This window comes from Artemia franciscana, chromosome 15 (assembly GCF_032884065.1).
Source record: "Artemia franciscana chromosome 15, ASM3288406v1, whole genome shotgun sequence".
NCBI lineage: Eukaryota > Metazoa > Arthropoda > Branchiopoda > Anostraca > Artemiidae > Artemia > Artemia franciscana.
This window is the reverse complement of record NC_088877.1, coordinates 17,750,712-17,771,835: the sequence shown is the minus strand read 5'-3', so window position 1 is coordinate 17,771,835 and position 21,124 is coordinate 17,750,712. Positions and strand designations below refer to the sequence as shown.

Sequence of the window (21,124 nt, the reverse complement as noted above, 5' to 3'; positions counted from 1 at the left end):
TAGTGTTCAAATTATTTAACACTTATGAAACCCAAAACTAACCTGAATGATAACCATCATATTCGACGTTTGTTCTATTTTGATATCCTAGACCGGTTTGTATACTGTCATAAATCGTTTCACAAATAACATGGGATATGTTCTGCTGTGACTGAGTAGTAATATTTTCCTTGTCCATTTAGAAGACCGCCTGAAACCAAAAAAAAAATGTTATGGATCAACCTATTTCAATGGTTTAAAAATATTACTCGTATTACAAATCTAACGGAAATTAAAACAAGAGCTAAGAACTTATATGGCACTTGCGACGAGGCAAGAAGAGTTCACAGCTCATATGGTATGAGCTCTAACAAAATTCTAAGAATCAATAGATTGATTTAAAAGGAAAATCAGAGGGTTAATGCCGGTCAGGATTTAAAATAAGAGCTCTGAGTCACGATGTCCTTCTAAATATCAAAATTCATTAAGATCCGATCACCCACTCGTAAGTCATAAATACCTCATTTCTTCGAATTTTTCCTCTCCCTTTAGCCCCTCAGATGGTCGAATCTTGGAAAACGACGTTATCAAGTCAACTTGTGCAGCTCCCTGACACGCCTACCAATTTTCATCGTCCTAGCACGTCCAGAAGCACCAAACGCCAAATCACTCAACACCTCCCCCCAACTCCCCCAAAGAGAGCGAATCCAGTAAGGTTACGTCGATCACTAATCAAGGACCTTTGCTTATTCTATCCACCAAGCTTTATCCTGATTCCCACACTCCAAGCGTTTTCCAAGATTTCCCCTTCCAACTCCCCCCAATTTCAACAGATCTGGTCGGGATTTGAAATAAGAGCTCTGAGACATGGATTCCTTCTAAATATCAAATTTCATTAAGATCTGGTCACCCGTTCTTAAGTTAAAAATACCTCAATTTTTTAATTTTTCCAAATTAACACACACACACCCCTCAGCTCCTCCAAAGAGAACGGATCCGTTTCGGTTATGTCAATCACGTATCTAGAGCTTGTGCTCATTCTTCCCATCAAGTTTCATCCCAATCCCTCCACTCTAAGTGTTTTCCAAGATTTTAGGTTTCCCCCTCCCCAATCCCCCCAATGTCACCAGATCCAGTCGGGATTTAAAATAACAGCTCTGAGACACGATATCCTTCCAAACATCAAATTTCATTAAGATCTGATCAACTGTTCGTAAGTTAAAAATACTTCATTTTTTCTATTTTTTCCGAATTAACCGGCCCCCCAATTCCCCCAGATGGTCAAATCGGGAAAACGACTATTTCTAATTTAATCTGGTCCGGTCCCTGATAAGCCTGCCAAATTTCATCGTCCTAGCTTACCTGGAAATGGCTAAAGTAGTAAAACCGGGACCGACAGACCGACAGAATTTGCGATTGCTATATGTCACTTGGTTAATACCAAGTGCCATAAAAACGGAAAGAGCACAAGAAGCATCCTAGAGGTATCCTAGCACCCTACGGTAAAATAGACAGCGATTAGGAGAAACCCTACCATATGCACTCGGACATTACTAATGCAATCATTAACATTTGAAAAGGGAATATCGCAAATGAGATTCCTGGCCACTTAATCTCGTTTTTGATTAATATACAATCAAATCAACGGAAAAAGGACCATCCAACTTGAATTATAGAAATAAAATTCAGATTTGAAAGTTTTTAAAGACCCATACGATTAAGGGGTGCTGACAGAAGCTCAAAGCAACTTTTTAGACCTTTCTCTCATACGACGAATTAAATGGACACCATCGGTATAATCATTGTTTCTATTCCCAAGGTCGACATAGATATAAGAAGGTTCACAGTATTTGTTAAACAGAGGGACACATTTGAAGGAAAGCCTGTCAAATACAAATACTTCCTTATTTCTATTCTTTTCTTCCCGACAATTGGCCTTAACAGCTACTATTTTAGTAGTTGGAAGGAAACACTCCAGAAGAAAACATTATAAAATTCTGAAAACTATTTTTAAGAGTTCTAAAATAAGGTCTTAGATCATTCCAAAAAAAACGTATCAATTTACTTCACCGGCCCCCTCTTCCCAACGTGCAAATAAACAGCCTGAATTAATCATACTCAATCAATTTTCCATAGGCGATTTTTTATCTTCAAATTTATTTAACGCCAAACAAGCAAGGGCAATGGCAACAATCGAAGAAAATTTAATAATGTTATTTGGGCTACATATTTGCACATTAGGAGGAGGGGGTAAAGTGATGGGCCTTCTAGGAATACTAGTTTTTTTAGAATTTTCTAAAGTGGTTTTCAAAATTTGGTAGTTTTTCCTTCTGGAGTTGCCAACCACTAAATCTGTTTCCCATAAAATAACAAGAAGAGTCCCGCAAAATATATTGAAAGCATATATAGTATCGCTTCAAGGGGTGGTAGAGTAAACTCGTACACTATTAGGAATGTTATACGTAAGTATTCATGCTTGTTTTAATGGAGCTGCCATGATTGTTCAGGCTTTTACTCGTAACAATTACAAAGCTCACCACTCCGTAGCTAGACAATTAGCAAAATTTGGATACATCTATGGGGACCTGTCTACCGCCTCTTCGGTTTGTTATTCGGTTCAAAACTCAATTCTTCCAAATGACTTACCCATCCCAAGAAGGCACTCTCCTAAACTTTCAAAATCTCCTTATTTTCGAGATATTAAATTTTACACCGTTCAATACATGTTCTCTAGTTTGGCCCTTTTTGCTGCTTGGTCTACCCATAAACCGCTAGTGGTGGATCCAGGGGAAGACAACCCCCCTACTCAGGGATGGATCTAGAGCAAAATCTTGGGGGAGGCCCAATGTAACAAGGGTGCCAATGAGCAATATCTTGAGGGCCCCAGGTGCCAGTAATTGACCAAATTGACAAACTTATTCCAAAAAAAAGGAGTAAAAAAGAAGAAAAAACAGGATAAGAGGGCACCAAAAAATTATTGGATATGGCCCGTGGTCCCCCCAGCCCCTTGGATCCGCCAGTGCCCCCACTTGTCTAGGCTGCATTTTAACCACACAATCTACATCTATACGGATTTATTGAGCAAAAAAAGTTATTCCAGATAACACTCTGGATCTGCCAATGCCCACTCTCATCAGTAAATGAAGCATTGCCTCTCCCCTAGATTTCGAAATTTTTGGGGGATTTTCTGTTGCATTTTTTTCTTTGGCTTTTTTGGCATTTTCATAGAAGTGTTTTCTTTTGCGTTTTCATTGAAAAGAAGAAAAAAAACATTGTCAACCTAGACTTTAAAAATTTTGTTTTGTCCCACTCCTATATTTCTCTAAATTAACACCGTGCAGAAATAAATATAAGCCTTTGACATACCATAAAAGAAAATATTTGACCAATAAACGTCATAAGTTTCATCTACTATCCTTGAATGTATGGCATTATTTTCGTCCATATCTTCAACACAATACAACCATCCAAACAAAACCTTAACAACGCCAAAACCAAACCAAAACTGACCAAATAATGCAAACAACTAATTACACTTCATTCATTTCATTTCACATTTGACGTCACTGACAAGCAAGTGAAGCACTAAAGGAGTTTATTTCTGAGATGATTGCGAGGATAGCAGAGGTGCTTTTTTCTCATTCACGATTAGCAGAGCTTCACAGTGTGGCTAAAGTAGCTTCCTGATATAATTCGTTATAAGATTTTCACATATGTTACAATACCACGAGTTCAATTTTAGAATTACTTCCGAAAAATAGATAATTGCCATCAAAGGAAGTTGTATTGACAACGGGAGCGGGATTAAGTAGGCCAAGCAACAGTAGCCTATAGCTCCATGGTTGGGATGATCTGACATGAAAAGCGTGTATATAATTGTTATTGTTCCGAAAGGTCGCGAGATCCAAAGGGAACTTGACCATTTTTTTCCCCATTTTAACTGCTGGCCATCCAAACCGTTGGACAGGATGCGGATGGCTAACCTCGGAGAAGGGAGGGGGTTCCTAATATTGCAGGCATGTTGCTGCACGTTAAGGTAATTTCTTTTAAATTTATACTTCGTTTTTCATCTTTCTTTTAAGTTACATTACTTTTATGCTTTATAACTGATATATGAGAGGAAGAAGGAGGGGTGTCTCTCTTTTGGAGGTGTGCTGCTAAATGTTGTTACTGACAGTAATTTCTTTTAAAATGTTGCTTCGTTTTTCTTCTTGCATTCAAGTTATATTACTTTTAGGATTTATAACTGAGCAAATGAGCTCAGAAACGGCTATCTAGTTTTAAGATGCTCATTCTTTTTCTTTCTTTGTTTTGTAATTAATGACGCCCCATTAAATCAAAAAGAATTGTCATACGTCAAGATTGAACATGCCCACAATTAAAGAGTAGAAATATGTAGCCAATCGAACAGGGACACATCCAGGGGTGGGTGTTACCGATTTTGAACCTATTCCCTCCTAAAGCATTTCTTAGACTCTCAAATTGGTTTTAAAATACAGGGGAAAAACTGTCTCTCCTTATCAACTAAAAAATACTTCTATAACTCGTAAATTGGACTTAAAATAGGGGTAAAACATTACCCCCTCCCCCAAAAAGTTCTTTTGACATACTCTCCCACCCACCTCTCTCCCCCGAACAAAACTTCTGGATACAGTCCCGCAAGTATGCATATTTTTTTTTCTTGTGACAATCTACATTCAGCCCCCTAATTTATTCTGAATTTTATATTTATAAATAACCAGTCTTGTCTGAACTTTGGGTCGGGCAGGGATCGCGTTACCTCTAGCGTTTATAAAAAAAATAAATGAAACTAGTTGCTCATATGTCGGTTAGAGGAAAACGGAAAATTTACAGAATAAAATAGTAAGAACTGAAATACAGTAGCCTTCTAATTCGATTACCTACAGCACGGGGAACTCTCGCGTAAATTTTACAGGGAGAAAACAAGCGAAATCTTTTACAGTAAGGAAACAATGGCGTCTTTTTATAAAATTAAATAAAAAACTATTTTTTTTTCAACTGAAAGTAAGGAGGGACATTAAAACTTAAAACGAACAGAAATTATTCCGTATTTGAAAGAAGCTCTCCCCTCCTCAATGTCCCACTCTTTACGCTAAAGTTTGACTCTTTGTAACAGTTCTACTTCTTGCAACAATAAAAAACTATTGCTATCAAAATCCCGTTTTTTAGAGTTTCGGTTACTATTGAGCCGGGTCGCTCCTTTCAAACAGTTCGTCACCACGAACTGTTTGAAAAAATTTCATATTTTTTGAATTATCAATAGTTTGCGGTGTTAACAAAAGTTAGGTCTTTCGAAGGTGGATTCTTGCGCAGCCCCACAATTTGGGCGTGCATTTCATACAATGTAGTTTGTCCCAAGCATCGATCAGATAACACAATCAAAACTTTTCGCATTTTTTCGACTCTTCTTCAGTATGAATCAAAGTTTTGATATGCAACTGGCTCGACATGGCATAATCTACTTGCATCAGAGTGTGTTTTGCACGCTGGTGTAATTGTTGGTATAGAAAATTCTCAAAACAATACCAGATTAAAGGAATGTCTCCCAACCCTATCATACCCCAATCTTAAGGTTTAGTCTCCCTGTGAAACTAGCAGTTTTATCACGAGTCTAAACCTGTATCTTGCCTTGCACCAAAAAGAGAGAACCCTTATCTAATTGAACCACAGCTTAGATACCAATAGCAGTGCAATATTGGTATCTAAGCTGTGCATTGAACTGATTAAGGCCTCTTCACAATGAAATTTATATAATACCAAAATACACGTTGTTCCGAAACCCGGAACAGGTTCAGATTTTACCAGAGATCAAATTTGTTATGGCGCGGGGGGAGCAACTGCCCCGATTTGTCCCCTCCCCCAAGCTAAAATTTAGCAAGTTAAAAAATCTTGTTAAAATTAAGATAGGTCTACATAATTAAAGTATCCACAGAAACAGATTAGTTTTCTTTAGTATAGCTTTACCTTTATGGTACTACATGGCCCATATAGTACCATTTTCATACTTATTGCACTGTCATACATTTTCCACTTGACTTGGAAAACCGGGTCCAACTTTGCCACCCCCATCAGGATTTTAACGAAATTACTCCGCTGGATTTTACCATTTGCAATGAGCAGACACTGAAATCAGTTCCGTTTTACCGTTCCACCACTACCGGACGATCTTCTTTCTTCCATACTTCTTCTTCTTTTTTGGATTGTTTAAGAGTTTAATGAAGATTGTATAGGGTTCTTTTTCTTCTCCTTGACTGGATTAGTATGGAGATGCTTTTGCATAATCTAATCACCGGAATTAAATTTCAAGCGGGTTTGGAGTTTGCAGTTTTTTTCTCTATGTGAAAAGGGTTCGATTATTAGCCAATCAGAATATTCTATGAAAAATTCTGATTTGATTGGCCTTAACTAAGATTAAATAAAAAAAAAGTTTTTTTTAACTGAAAGTAAGAAGCGACATTAAAACTTAAAACAAAGAGAAATTACTTCGTATATGAAAGAGGCTTTTCCTCCTCAACGCCCCGCTCTTTACGCTAAAGTTTGACTCTTTCTCTTAACTCTACTTTTTAAGACAGTAAAAAACTTTAGCGTAAAAAGCGGGGCGTTGAGGAGGAAAAGCCTCTTTCATATACGAAGTAATTTCTGTTCGTTTTAAGTTTTAATGTCGCTCCTTACATTCAGTTAAAAAAAGTTTTTTTTTATTTAATTTCTGGACGTTTTTGAATTAATGCATGTTTTGATCTTTGCTCTCCGCACATAAACAATTAAAACTAAATTTGTATATTAATTTTTTTGGGCTAAATGGCTTTCTCATAGTTTTAATCGGAAGATTTTGAGAAAAAAAGAGCGAAGGACGAGGCCTAATTGCCCTCCAATTTTTTGATTACTTAAAAAGGCGACTAGAACTTTCAATTTTTTACGAACGTTTTCATTAGTAAAAAATATACGCAACTGACGAGTTAACTTACTTAACAAACTTCCATATTCGTATGTTTTTATTGCGTATATGAGGGGGTTCACCCCTCGTCAATACCTCGCTCTTTACATTAAAGCTTAAAATTTGTCCCAATTCCTTAAGAATGACCCCTGAATCACAAAGGCCAGTATTACGAGGAGCTAAACCCCTCATATGCGTAATAATTTCTGTTTGTTTTAAGTTTTAATGCTGCTCCTTACTTTCAGTTGAAAAAAACTTTTCATATTTATTTTTTCATTGTTTTTTAAATAATGCTAGAAAATCCTGCGCCCCCTTCATTGAAATTCTCTTGCCCCATGACAAATTCCTCCATGGAAAGATTCTCCCAAGTAGCTCTAACAAAATTCTAAGAATCAATAGATTGATTTAAAAGGAAAATCAGAGGCTTAATGCCGGTCAGGATTTAAAATAAGAGCTCTGATTCACGATGTCCTTCTAAATATCAAAATTCATTAAGATCCGATCACCCACTCGTAAGTTACAAATACCTCATTTCTTCTAATTTTTCCTCTCCCTTTAGCCCCTCAGATGGTCGAATCTGGGAAAACAACTTTATCAAGTCAATTTGTGCAGCTCTCTGACATGCCTACCAATTTTCATCGTCCTAGCACGTCCAGAAGCACCAAACTCGCCAAATCACTGAACCCCTCCCCCCAACTCCTCCAAAGAGAGTGAATCCTGTATGATCGTGTCAATCACGCGTCAAGGACATTTGCTTATTCTATCCACCAAGCTTCATCCTGATTCCTCCACTCCAAGTGTTTTCCAAGATTTCCCCCTCCAACTCCCCCCAATGTCAAAAGATCTGGCCGGGATTTGAAATAAGAGCTCTGAGACATGTATTCTTTCTAAGTATCAAATTTCATTAAGATCCGATTACCTATTCGTAAGATAAAAATACCCCAATTTTCACATTTTCCAGTAATTCCAGTTTCCCCCTCCAACTTCCCCCAACGTCACAGGATCTGGTCGGAATATAAAATCAGAGCTTTAAAGCACAAGATCCCTCTAATTATCAAATTTCATTACGATCTGGTCACCCTTTCGTAAGTTACAAATACCTCAAATTTCAAAATTACCCCCCCCCCCCCAACTCCACCAAAGAGAGCAGATCCGATCCGGTTATGTCAGTCACGTATCTTAGCTAGGTTTTTATTTATCGCATCCAGTTTCATCCTGATCTCTCCGCTTTAAGTATTTTCTAAGATTTCCAGTCCCCACCCCTCCAACTGCCCCCTCAATGACGCTGGATGCGGTTGAGATTTAAAATAAGAGATCTGAGTTATGTGGTCCTTCTAAATATGAAATTTCATGAAGATCCGATCACTCCTTCGTAAGTTAAAAATACGTCATTTTTTCTAATCTTTCAGAATTAGCCCCTCCTCAATAAAGTAGATCAGTTCCAATTATGTAAATCAAGTATCTAAGACTTCTTCTTATTTTTTCCCACCAAATTGCATCCCGATCCCTCCAATCGAAGCGTTTTCCCTGATTTTAGGCTCCCCCACCCCAAACTCCCCCCAATATCACTAGATCCGGTCAGGATTTGAAATTAGAGCTTTGAGACACGATATCCTTCTAAAAATCAAATTTCATTGAGGTCTGATCACCCGTTCATAAGTTAAAAATACCTCATTTTTTTAATTGTTCAGAATTAACCCCCCCCCCAAATACCCCAAAGAGAGCGGATCCGTTCCGGTCGTGTCAATCATGTATCTTGGACGTGTGCTTATTTTTCCCACCAAGTTTCATCCCGATCCCTGCACTCTAAGTGTTTTCCAAGATTTTAGGTTCCCCCTCCCAACTCCCCCCACCCTATGTCACCAGACCTGGTCAGGATTCAAAATAACAGCTCTGAGACACGATATCATTCCAAACATCAAATTTCATTAAGATCTGATCAACCGTTCGTAAGTTAAAAATACTTCAGTTTTTCTATATTTTCCGAATTAACAGGCCCCCACCTCCCCCAAGATGGTCAAATCAGGAAAACAACTATTTCTAATTTAATCTGGTCCGGTCCCTGATACGCCTGCCAAATTTCATCGTCCTAGCTTACCTGGAAGTGCCTAAAGTAGCAAAACCGGGACCGACAGACAGACCGACAGACCGACAGAATTTGCGATTGCTATATGTCACTTGATTAATACCAAGGGCCATAAAAAATGGATACACAATAGCTGTTTATAATATCCAGCAGTACTTACAAACTAAGAAGCGGTAATGTAAATAGAACTGGATTAACTAGCCATAGAACCTATTTAATATTATAAGAGTGAAATTTGAAGCAGATGTCTAAACATTAGTAAACAATTTATTTATTAAAAAAAAAGAGTATTTAAAATAATGTTTAAAAAATTCACCGCGCAGGAGTATTTAGAACTGATAATACAGAGGATATTAAATCATGGTAGGTTTCATTGATTAAATCTTTTTTCCTCTAAAATTCACTGATAAACGTTTGGATTATCTTACACTATGAAAGGACTACTGGAATGGTTAGTAGAAGTAATAGTAATAGTAATTTATTATAAAAAAAAGGTCAGAGACAAAACCAATCGGAAGCACAACAAAAGGGTCGCTTGCAGAGCATACTATAAGCAAAGTGAAAAAAAAGAGAGAGAGAGAAACAAAAAAACAACACATATATTCTATAAGGAGTAGGAGGGTGAAACCGTACACCTTAAAAAATATTTGCATAAAGATTTTATACAAAATAAAACTACATAATATCATGTTCTGGAAGCAAAAATATTTAAACGTTTCTTGCTATTTTTAAGGCCATCAATCTCAATCTGTTTTGTTGGTATAGCCCACTTAGGCTACCAAGCAACCCCACACGCAACTCAGATTTAAGCTGATTAATGGGTAATCCCTTGGTACTTGGGATAAACCTATTTCATAGCGTAGCCCCTCTATAAATAACTGAAATTGCAGTCCTATTTGAAAATATGCAAGGAACCTCAATATCCCCTCTTGTCCGAGTTCCGTGACAATGAACATTCGACCTTTCACAAAATATTCCTCTAGAACCGTCTGGAAGGCACCTATTACAATACGTGTACACAAAAACCAGTGTATAAAAATCTCACAATCCAGAGAGATTGCAATATTAATTATAATGTACACTGACCTGACTGAATCCCGGTTCCCAATTTCAAAAAATAATCTAGTGGCATTATTCCGCAGTAAACATATTGGGAGAATTTTTGAAGGGAAATTACCAAGCTATACAGACGCAGAGTACAAAATATACGGATGTATGAAAGAAAAATACAACAACCGTAAAATATATGAAGGGAAAACATGTTTTAATTCACGGATAATCCATAAATTACGCGATTATATTTTACGAATAGCTTTTATATGGTACTTAAATGGTACATTTGTATCAATAGTTATCCAAAAGTACTTAACAGACCTCAACCGGATCACAAACAGTATTATAAAATAAAAAATAAGAATACAACAGCCACGTTCACTGCAATAAAATAGCCCTTTTTCCTTTCTGAGGTTTTCTATAGAAAACATTTTGAACACGTCTTTCGGCAGAGTGTAGCGTTAAAATTCGACAAAACTTTAATCAGATGAAACCATATTTTGTGGAACAGACTAAATTCTTGAGGGTGTAACCTTACGCTCTTATCTTCTGATAAGTTTTATCGTTTTGCGCAACGGCGTCCAATTAACTCAATCCAAAAAGACCTCGACCCATGCAACTGTTTCAAATTAATACACATACAATTTAATCAATAAACTCAACTGACACACAGTTATACTTCTATACTACCCAAACCACCCAGAAATCAACATTTACAAAAATCACCCCTTTTCCTCCCGTAGTTCAAGCCGACCCTACTCAAACTAAATACAACTCAACTACCATACATCTCAACGCACACACAACAAAAACTCAACTATTTTAATAATTGAATTCAACTTTTCGACACCCTTCTCTCTCAGCATATAAACTTTATATACAAATGATTATTCTCTTTCAAAGAACAATATGCGTAATCTTCTCACCAAAAGAATCTCAGAAAATCCATACATTTTACCCACGGGCCTATAGCCATTACCGAGCATAAAAGATTATTCGATCTCAGTCTTTATTTGGTGAGCAAAGTGTAAGAGAATAGGTAAGTTATGGCATGTAAGTAAGAATATTACTTTTTCTTGAAGATGAAAATAGGTTCTTGCTGGATATTAGTTTTGTGTCTGAGATCCAAACAATCTATAAGTAAAAATTATACTCTTTCCCTAGACTAGAGAGTGTATGTTATTTACAAACAGGCATTTTTAGCCCTAACTTTGAAGATTTAAAGAGTTTTGAGGAGGATTTTTAATTACCCTACCTAAAATCAAAATGATATATAAGGACTTTCAGCAAACTTATCTTTTTATCTTATAGTCGAGAATGTAAATTATTTTTTGAGACAGAATTTTTAGCCCACACCTTGCCGACTGAAAGAGGTTCGATGAAAATACTAGTTGTCCTACTGCAGATCCAACAAGTTATGCGTTTATCACAACAGGTTATGCTTAAGTGACCTCTAAGAGAGACTAGCTGTAACCAAGAAACAAAGAGATACAAACAGGGAGCACCTCAATCCAAACTTACTAATAAGGTTAATGTTTGAACCTTTCCAGGATGATATCAAAGACTCAGGCGGCAGTGGCGAGACGAACCAAAAAGGTCGATTTATTTAGCAAGCCTTCGATGATAACAAAACATCAAAAAAGTAATGAACATCGTTTTATAACGCCCAATCATATTGCCACTGAGGCAATATTTTGCAGAGTTATGGCAAAAAAATAAGAAACGACAGAATTTTCCTTAAAGTACTGGAGTCTGGCTAAATTCTGGAAATCAGCAGCAGATATATAATCTTAGGAGAACCCGTGCTCAATCCTTGTTTTCCCACACAAGAGGAAAAAGCAGTACTCTTAGGAGCAAGACAAGTGCTTCTAGAAAGGCAAGCGATGGAGATTGTATGAAAACTAGCGTCTTTGTTGTTCTACAGCATAGTTAAACTAGCAAAGAAAAAGACAAAAAGCTGGTGACCAGTTTAAGATTTGTGTACCCTCTGCAATTATCTCGAGATCAGATGTTTAAAGATGTAGACTCTAATATCAATTAGACGAGCAATAAGAAACTAGAGCTCACCATGCTCCTTGGACGTGGAGGACTTATCTGCACATACCAATCCATCCAAGCTCTAGGAAATACCTAATGTTCGAAACAGATGTTCAATCCTACCGTTCAAAGGTTTGGTCTTACCATCTGGCACAACAATAGCCCCATCTTTCTTTTGCCAAGTAACCTGGTCATTTTTTGACATGAACAAAAATGTTGTGCAACAGTTGTTGCTACAAAACTGAATTTTTTGGTGAAAAAAATGTTAAAGGTTGAAATTTTTTTAAAAGATAATTGTAAAGACTTTTGAATTTAAAGATCCAAAAAATTGGTTCTTAAGTTCATGCATAAACGTTTGTTTCAAAATTTCAGTTTTTTAACAAAGATTGTTGTAAAAAAAACTTCGCAGTCATGGAAAGCCGTTTTTTAAATGTGGATTTTTCTTAAGACATAAATATTTTCCTTTTTGACATTCCCAAAAAATTTTTTCACACAATTTATAGTAGCCTAAGATTTGTCAATTTATAGTAGCGTAAAATTTGTACAAAACATTTCTTTTAAAGGTAGAAGGTTTTCCCCCTAAGTCACTGTGTTACGTAATTGAAACATGTTCATGTTCAAACATTTTAGTTGTCCTTTAATAAAAATAGCAGCTGTGAAAATTTTAACATGAAAATGTTTCAATTACGTAACTCAATGATATTTGGATTGGAAACATTTAAAATTCCAAAAACCAACAAAATTTCTTACGTAAAAATAGAAGTTTTTCTGATTGAAGCAAAAACTGACATTGAAATCTAAAATGAACGAAAATCAATTCTTCGGAGTTTAGTGAACATATTTGTTTAAAGATAGTTTAACTAAACTGACTTGCGATCCTATTCAATACTTGTAAAATTCTAGAAAACATACATTTTAATTAAAAACCACCTCGATTGTCTGTTTAGCTGAAAGCCTTATAAATTAGCTTTCTGCGTTCTACGGGCTAATTAAGAAGTTTTCTGCTCCACGAAAATAGGGAAATGACACGTGTCAATTTAACTGAGCTAGTTTTTCTAATATGAGCTGCATAAATTTTGTCATTAATTTTAACTTGTTATTAAAGCTTTAATTTTGTCCTTTTAAGTTGCTTCTTCCCTTTTTGTTTTCATCATAAAAACTTTTATTTAGTTTAAACTTATCCTTTGACTTTTTCAGATTCATGTTTCTGTTGCTTTTTTATTAGTTATTGAGGCTAACTAAATGTATTTTTGAATGTATTTTTTTTTAATGCCTAGTGTCTTGGAAAACAATTGGTTCAATGAGAAATTCTAGCTCAACAATTTGTTCATTCAGTTTGTTCTAATTATCAATCACTAGCGTGGTTTCTAGTCATTGGTGTGTTTCAGTGTAGTTTAAAGGCAATATACTCACAATTGACCGCTTGCATGATGATACTGATATATCATCTTATAATTTACTTAATTAGAGTTTGTTTCGCTTTTAAAGCGTCTTCATTGTCTTTCCTCCCTTTCAAATCTATTAGTAATCTCTTCGTTTTTCGGAAATTTCTTTTATTTTCGTTTATTAGTGTTGAGAAGGAAAACTTATGGCAATGGAATTAAACCATTCTAATGACTTCGATCAAAATGGTTTTAGTCAGAGTCTTAGCTCATAAATGTGACCAGATTACTTTTCCACAAGAAAGAAATTCTTGCCTTTCAAAGCTTTCTGGTTAAAATGTATTATTTCAAGGAAGATCCCGAGAGAGTTAAGAAATAGTTTTTACATGAAGTAAGCGTGTCTATGCAATCAACAGAGAAAGTTTGAAAGTAACCATCCACAGCCTAGCTGTTTTTACTCCCAATCGATTTCTCATTAATGCCTTAGCGCTGTGACAAATTAAAACTAAGGTTGAGCTAGCTTGTAGCAATTGCCCATTCATCAGAGCCAACGCTCTAGCGCTGCCTTTGGAAAAGGACAATAAGCCTGCAATGTGTTAATTATTATTATTATTTTTTTATTCCTTGGAACCACTTCACATGAAATGGTTGGTCCTAGAAACCTTGGAGAGGGTTCATTGAAATGAAAATTAAAAGTTCTAACGCAATTTTGACAGTAAAAAGGATTGAAGGGCAACCAGCCTCTCCTTGCTTTTTTAGCCAGTCCCTCGTACCCTTCAAAGACTTTCAATTAAAATTTGAGTTGGCCATTTCTTACAAAATAGTCAGAAACTCAAAAAGATATGCTTCCGAGGAGACAAGACTCACAGAGGCCCTGGGGCAAGGGTCAAAAATAATTTAAACCATAATTCCTTAAACATAACTTTTTTGTTGAAAAATAGGGTCTAGTGAGATACTTCAGGAACGGCCAAGGATATGAAGTTGAGTATCTCTCAGAGAAAGTTATGATGTTGAACTAAATCAAAAGACAATATCCGTATTGAGGATGTTCTAAGGGGTCATCTGCAGAATCTAAGAAGCGGGTGGTGGTATCAGGAAATACTATCAAAAGAGATTAGGGGACAAAAAACTCTCCCCCTTTCCTCTTTTGCACCCCCACAGTAGGAAGAGAGGGGTGTATTCCAGACACATCGCCCTATCTAGAACCAGCTATTCCTTTTCGATAGGTCCTTCCGGAAACATCAGGGAACCCAGAGCCTGCAATTCTTTTGTGGTTGTTAGTTCCACGACGCATTGAATAGGGAACATAAGAACACACTGAATAGGGGAATACGAACGCATTGTATAGGGGGATACGGGACATACGGACACACTCTATTAAGAGACAGGGGATATGCTTACACACTTGATTGAGAGATAGGGGGCATACTGACCTATTGCATTGAAAGATAGGTGGCTTACTGCGAAACTGTATTGACTATTTCTCATGCCCATTTTCTTGTATATGCTTTCCTGAATATTATTTTATAAGACATTATTTCTAGCTAGGAGATAATGTTTATTCCAAGATTCCCCCGCATAGAATTCAAATTTCCCACAAACAAAATCGCATGGAAAAATATGCTCTTACAAAAACATATGCCAGATCTTTCCAGAAAAACGTGCCTAACCAAGTTTAATATCTTCTTTTCATGTTACATTTTTATCACATTTCAAGGGAGATTTTACTTTTCGCAGTAGAGTGTAGCTTTCTTGTTGTGTTTTCTTGCTATGAACCTTAAATGTGGCATATATATTCTCTCCTTATTTGCGAATTTTACATACTTCCAACCAATAAGAACATTCATAATGCTAGCATCAAATTTTACCTTTGCTTCTAATCCCCAATTGCATAGCATTTTCTAGTGAAAACCGTACCATCCGCATAGATTTTCCAGACATCTCCCGGACTCTCATCTATGTTCTCCTGCATAGCATTTTTCTAAGACATTATTTCTGGGTAGGAGGTATTGTTTATTCAAAGATGTCTTAGGGCCTCAGCATAGAATTTGTAGTTCCCACAAACAAAATGGCATGGAAAAATTTGTTCTAACAATAACACTTGCGGGATAATTCTATTTTTAGAATTCCAGGAAAGGTTGTCTAAGCCTGTTTACCAATAGGTTTTATAAAACCTTTCCTAACACCATAAAATTTCAGTTTGTCACAAAATGGTTTCGAGGGGGGGAATCGCTATGAAGCAGGTCCAGTCTCTTTTTTATTCCGACCACAAATCCTATTCAGTAGGTCCTCTCTTTTTGGTGTGGCTATGCTGTCAGAAATTTTACTTCCCGACACTACCGCTTGGAGTATTTGTGATGCTATTGTTTCTTATAACTTTTAACCTCATTAGGCTGAGGAAAAAATATATTTTTCTAGACAAATCTTTGACTAACTTGGTTCAGTTTGAAAAAATCAGTAGTTTTTTAATATGGATGAACACATTGAATTAGGAATATCTTTTTATTGTATAGCTTTTTCTGCTGTCTGTAGAAAGAGTGTTGTAAACAAAAGCAAAGTATATGTTTAGGATTCACATGAGTATTCGAACACCTAAAAAAAATTTTCAATTGAACTTTTTTTCTATTCTCTGATTATCTTTTTGGTATATTTTTTAAACAGTTATGCTAGACGCTAAGGCGTTTTATAATAAACCTGTTCATCTTGAACTTTCTTTGAGTAAGGACTTTTCGCTTAATATTTTGAAGGTTTTAAACAATATTTGATATACTTTGATGATTTGTTTCATATTTTTATCATTTTCTCGGGCTTATATATAAACCACTCGGGTTTTTATCGAGAGTCATTGCCTCTCAATCAATTTCAGAAGACTTTTAAGTCTGACTTTTCTTTTAGTTAAGCCGTTACTGATTTATATTTTGAAGGTTTTAACCATTATTTTTTTTTTCTGGATGAGTTAAACTCAGATTTTGAAAGCTAGGCTTAGAACAATAATCCTTTCTAGTGCTTTGGGGTTTAACTGTAAGGGCTCTTCTTTTTTTCTTTGATTATCTTTTTAGTGTATTTTCTAAACGCATATGCTAGACGCTAAGGCGTTCTTTGACTTTTAGGGACGGTTTGAACTGGATTTATTAGGAGTTTCAGAAACTCATATCCCAGGGGTAGGAAGCATGAAATTAGGTGATAATTTTTTTACTCAGGAAGGAAGGATGGGGTACATAGACAGGGAGTAGGGCTCATGATGAATAAGGAAGCTGCTAAGTCTTGTTTAGGCTGGGAAGGTATTAATAATAGAATACTAATTGCTCATTTTATGGCTGAAAAGTTTAGGGTATCAGTTATAGTAGTATATGCCCCCATTGAACAAACTGATGGAGATACTAGTGACTCAGATGAATTTTACTTACAGTTACATGAGCAAATAGACAGGGTACCAGGTAGAAATATGGTGTTTTTGCTAGGAGATTTTAATGCCCAGGTTGGTTGAAATAGGGATAGATGGTATCCTAGCCTAGGTAATTTTGGTGTAGGAAAAGAAAACAGTAATGGCTATAGGCTTTTGCAATTTTGTAGGTATAACAACCTAGTTATAACCAATACGGTGTTTGGTCACAAAATGGCCCATAAGTTGACATGGTATTCAAGTGATGGTAAGACAGCAAACCTTATTGATTATGTTATTGTAAACAGAAGACTAGCAGGATCAATACAAGATACTAGGGTTTATAGGAGTGCCGTTATTGATGTTAAAAGTAAAGATCACCATCTAGTAGTGTCTAAGGTTAATTTGAAGCTGAAATTTCGGAAGAGTAACTCCCTCCCGGAAAGTTATGATGTTGGTAGACTTCAGGATGAAAATTTGACAAAAAAATTCCAGGAACAGTTGAGTACTAAACTTGAGGGTTTAAAATTTGACAATGTGGAAGATGGATGGAATAATTTCAGAAAAACAATTTGTGAAGTTGTTGATGGTGTCCTAGGGAAGAGTGCTAAGACAGCAACTAGGAATATTAGTGAAAAAGCTTTAGGTTTAATAGAGAGTAGAAGGGGTTTGTATAAGAATTTTCTGAGCGATAGGTCGTATGAAAACAAAAGGAATGTAAAGAAAGTGGAGAAAGCATTAAAATATGAACTAAGGAGATGTGAAATGGAGGCGATGGGTAAAATTGCTGAGGATCTGGAAGATGCGGCTAGACGGCATAATAGTAAAATATTATACTGGCATGTTAATAAATTGAAAGGGAGTAGCCGATCCGGACTAGTCCCAGTTAAAGATAGAAATGGGGCCGCAATTAGTGATAAGGAAAAAGTTAAAGAAAGATGGGTGGAACATTTTGAGAATGTGCTAAACCGAGATACAGTTGCAGGAAAAGATATAGATGAAAATGAAAAAGTTTGTGATACCTTGGATGTGAAGGAAGATTTGTTTAGTGAGGAAGAATTAGCGACAGTACTAGAAGGATTAAAAAATAATAAGGCCCCAGGTGCTGATAGTATGATTAATGAGTTCCTTAAATATGGTGGCTCTGAGGTTAGGAATAAGCTACTGAAGATTATGAACATGATATTTGAAAAAGGGGAAGTACCCAATGATTTTAGGAAAACCTTAATTAAACCACTGTATAAGAAAGGTGACAAGAGTGAATATCGTAATTATCGAGGCATTAGTCTGGTCTCTGTAGGTAGCAAATTACTGAGTAATATGATACTTTTTAGACTGAGACATGCTGTAGACAAAGTTTTAAGGGAAGAACAATGCGGTTTTAGAAAAGGTAGAGGATGTGTCGACCATGTTTTCACTCTTAGGTTAATAATTGAGAAGTCCCTTCGTTGTCAAACACCTTTGGTCCTTAGTTTTATCGATTATGAGCAAGCTTTCGATTCTGTTGATAGAACAGCGTTAACAAAGGTCTTATCGTTATATGGTATACCAGAAAAATACATTAAAGTGATTTGCGCTATGTACGAGAATAATACTGCTGCGGTTAAGGTAGGAAATGAGGTTAGCAACTGGTTTTGTATTAAATCAGGAGTTAAGCAGGGTTGTGTTCTATCCCCCTTTATATGGATAATTTTGATGGCCTTCGTCTTAAGGAGCACAGGAAAGGCAATTGGAGACCATGGAATCAAATGGGGAGGAAGAACGCTCCTGGACTTAGATTATGCTGATGATTTAAGCATATTAGATGAAAGTGTGAGCAAAATGAATGAATTTTTAGAGGTTTTACGAGTTCAGGGTGCTAAAATAGGCTTGAAAATTAATGTTAAGAAGACTAAGTCACTAAGGCTAGGAATAAGTGAAGATGAACAGGTGACCTTAGGTAACGAAAAGATTGATCAGGTTGGGAGCTTCAGTTACCTTGGTAGTATTATTAGTAAAAATGGTGGGAGCAGTGAAGATGTTAAAAGTAGAATAGCTAAAGCTCAGGGTGTTTTTTCACAGTTAAAAAAAGTTTGGAAGAATAGAAAGATAAGCCTACGAACCAAGATTAGAATATTGGAAGCTACAGTGATGACAGTGGTCAAATATGGCTCTGAAGCATGGACACTCCGAAAAGCAGATGAAAATTTACTAGATGTTTTCCAGAGAAATTGCCTACGGATTGTTCTGGGTACCCGACTGACTGACCGTATTTCAAACAGTAGGTTGTACAAAAAGTGTGGTTCAATTCCGCTTTCTGGGGCTATAATGAAAGAAAGGTTGAGATGGCTAGGCCACGTTCTACGGATGAAGGATGACAGATTACCGAAGATTGTCCTTTTTGGCCAACCGTCTGGGGCTACACGGAAAGCAGGTCGTCCTTGTCTGGGTTGGGAGGATGTCATAAATAAGGATTTAAAGGAAATGGGAACTTCCTGGGAGGGTGTAAAGAGGGAGGCTTTAAATAGATTAGGTTGGAGGAGGAGCGTGCGTAGCTGTGTTGGCCTCAGGCGGCTTGGTGCTGCAGTGAGTTATTAGTAGTAGTAGTAGTAGTATATATATATATATATATATATATATATATATATATATATATATATATATATATATATATATATATATATATATATATATATATATATATATATATATATATATATATATATATATATATATATATATATATATATATATATATCATAGGCAGCGCCACTCTATAATAGCACGAAAATATATTTGAAACTTTCAAAGGAGCTAATTTGATTAAAGATTATCACACCTTTTGACAATTTCGTGTAATTTAATTTTGATCACTGTTGAGAAGCTTCTAAAAAGGGTGACGGAGGGGGAGAGCTGGTCACCCTCTGGTCTGCTTTGACTCTTAAAAAGGTGATTATAAATTTTTATTTTCACAAAAAAAACTAGCCCTTCCAGAGTTTCTACGACGACCTGATCTGTATGAATTGGCTCTGAGAAAAAAAAACTAATGCACTGAAGTCTTTTTGCTCTTTATATAGGCAACGCTAGAGCGTCGCCTCCAATTAAGTCGGGGCAGCAACTTGGTAATTTAGGTACCCAGGATGTATTTAGGTACCTAAAGCTGGTTAAGCTGATTGGTAATTTTATTGCCCAGGAGGGTCAATAAAGTAATACATATAACACGACAGTGCATTCCATAGGTACTGAAGGGATCCCTATTTGCAAATGTCGTTTTGCTAGGAGAACAGAGTCAATAATTCCGACCACTGAAAACAGAGAGCAAATATATGTTTATATAATACCACTAACCCCTCCTTCGAAGAGTGAGAAATGTAAAACCATGAAAATAAAAAGCTTATGTGTGCTATAAGGTGTTCGTGGTTGGTCCAACCAAGGAAAAATGGAGAAAAACTTTGCCCTTCCCCTCAGAATCCGAAAGAATTCAAATCCAATTTGTTGGATTTCCTAGGGTACCAGAGCCAGGAAGCCCCTATCCCAAATAAAGATGGCTTTGGGTCCCACAACTTACAAACTATCCTAATGCTATCCTAATTTTAAATCCTGAAGAATAACGGCCTGAGTACCGAGGTTCCGACTGTTAGGGAAGATACTGTTAGGGAAATTGCAGCATTCACAACGGCTAATTTTTCTGAGCCGTATATGTCTACAGTGAATTAAACGTTTTAAGAGAATTATTTGCTTGAACTTTTAGTTCACGCTCTTGGGTAGAAAACTTAACATTTATAAACAAAAGGCTACAATACAATCCTCTTAAAACAGGTTTTTCTTCTAAATTGGGCATACTAAAAAACAGCAAGATTTAAAGTAACAGCAAGACTTAGAAAACAACACTTCTGTGTGATATTTTCAAGTACAGGTACTTGAGAAAGCTACTTTGAATGATTGATTAGTTAGTTGGAGACTCCCCAGTTTGACCATACCACTGTTTCTTTCTTCCACCAATAGATATATTTACCTTTTTTCAGAAAACTGCTTTCAGTTTTTACGTTTTGGAGTAATATCCGTCTTATAATGAACCTTAAGGGAACTAATACCTGCAAAGGGACTTTCCTTACTGAATAAAATTTCCTAAGTCTGAGAAGCAGACATAAATTTTCTAGAGCATCTCCAAATTGTCATTGAGATAAAATGCTGTTACAACGCAAATCATAAAGATTGTGTAATGTATCTTAGTGGTAAAAACTTAGCTGTAGTATGTTGTAAGGAATATT

The 21,124-nt window shown here is 36.2% G+C and overlaps 1 protein-coding gene across 4 annotated transcripts in view; it reads right to left on the bottom strand.

Moving 5' to 3' along the window:
* LOC136036117 (tachykinin-like peptides receptor 86C) overlaps positions 1–21,124 on the bottom strand; it is a 186,594-nt gene that overhangs the window by 122,189 nt on the left and 43,281 nt on the right. Inside the window, exons 1-2 of one of the 4 annotated variants that reach the window (XM_065718134.1) lie at positions 20,869–20,948; positions 43–190 (exon numbers count right to left, since the gene is read on the bottom strand). In XM_065718134.1, coding sequence (XP_065574206.1) covers positions 43–178 — 136 coding nt within the window. In that variant the 5' untranslated portion in view covers positions 179–190; positions 20,869–20,948. Of the gene's footprint in view, positions 1–42; positions 191–3,345; positions 3,743–12,140; positions 12,174–20,868; positions 20,949–21,124 lie in introns of those variants that run through there. The other 3 variants (XM_065718135.1, XM_065718133.1, XM_065718136.1) reach the window with 3 other exon arrangements.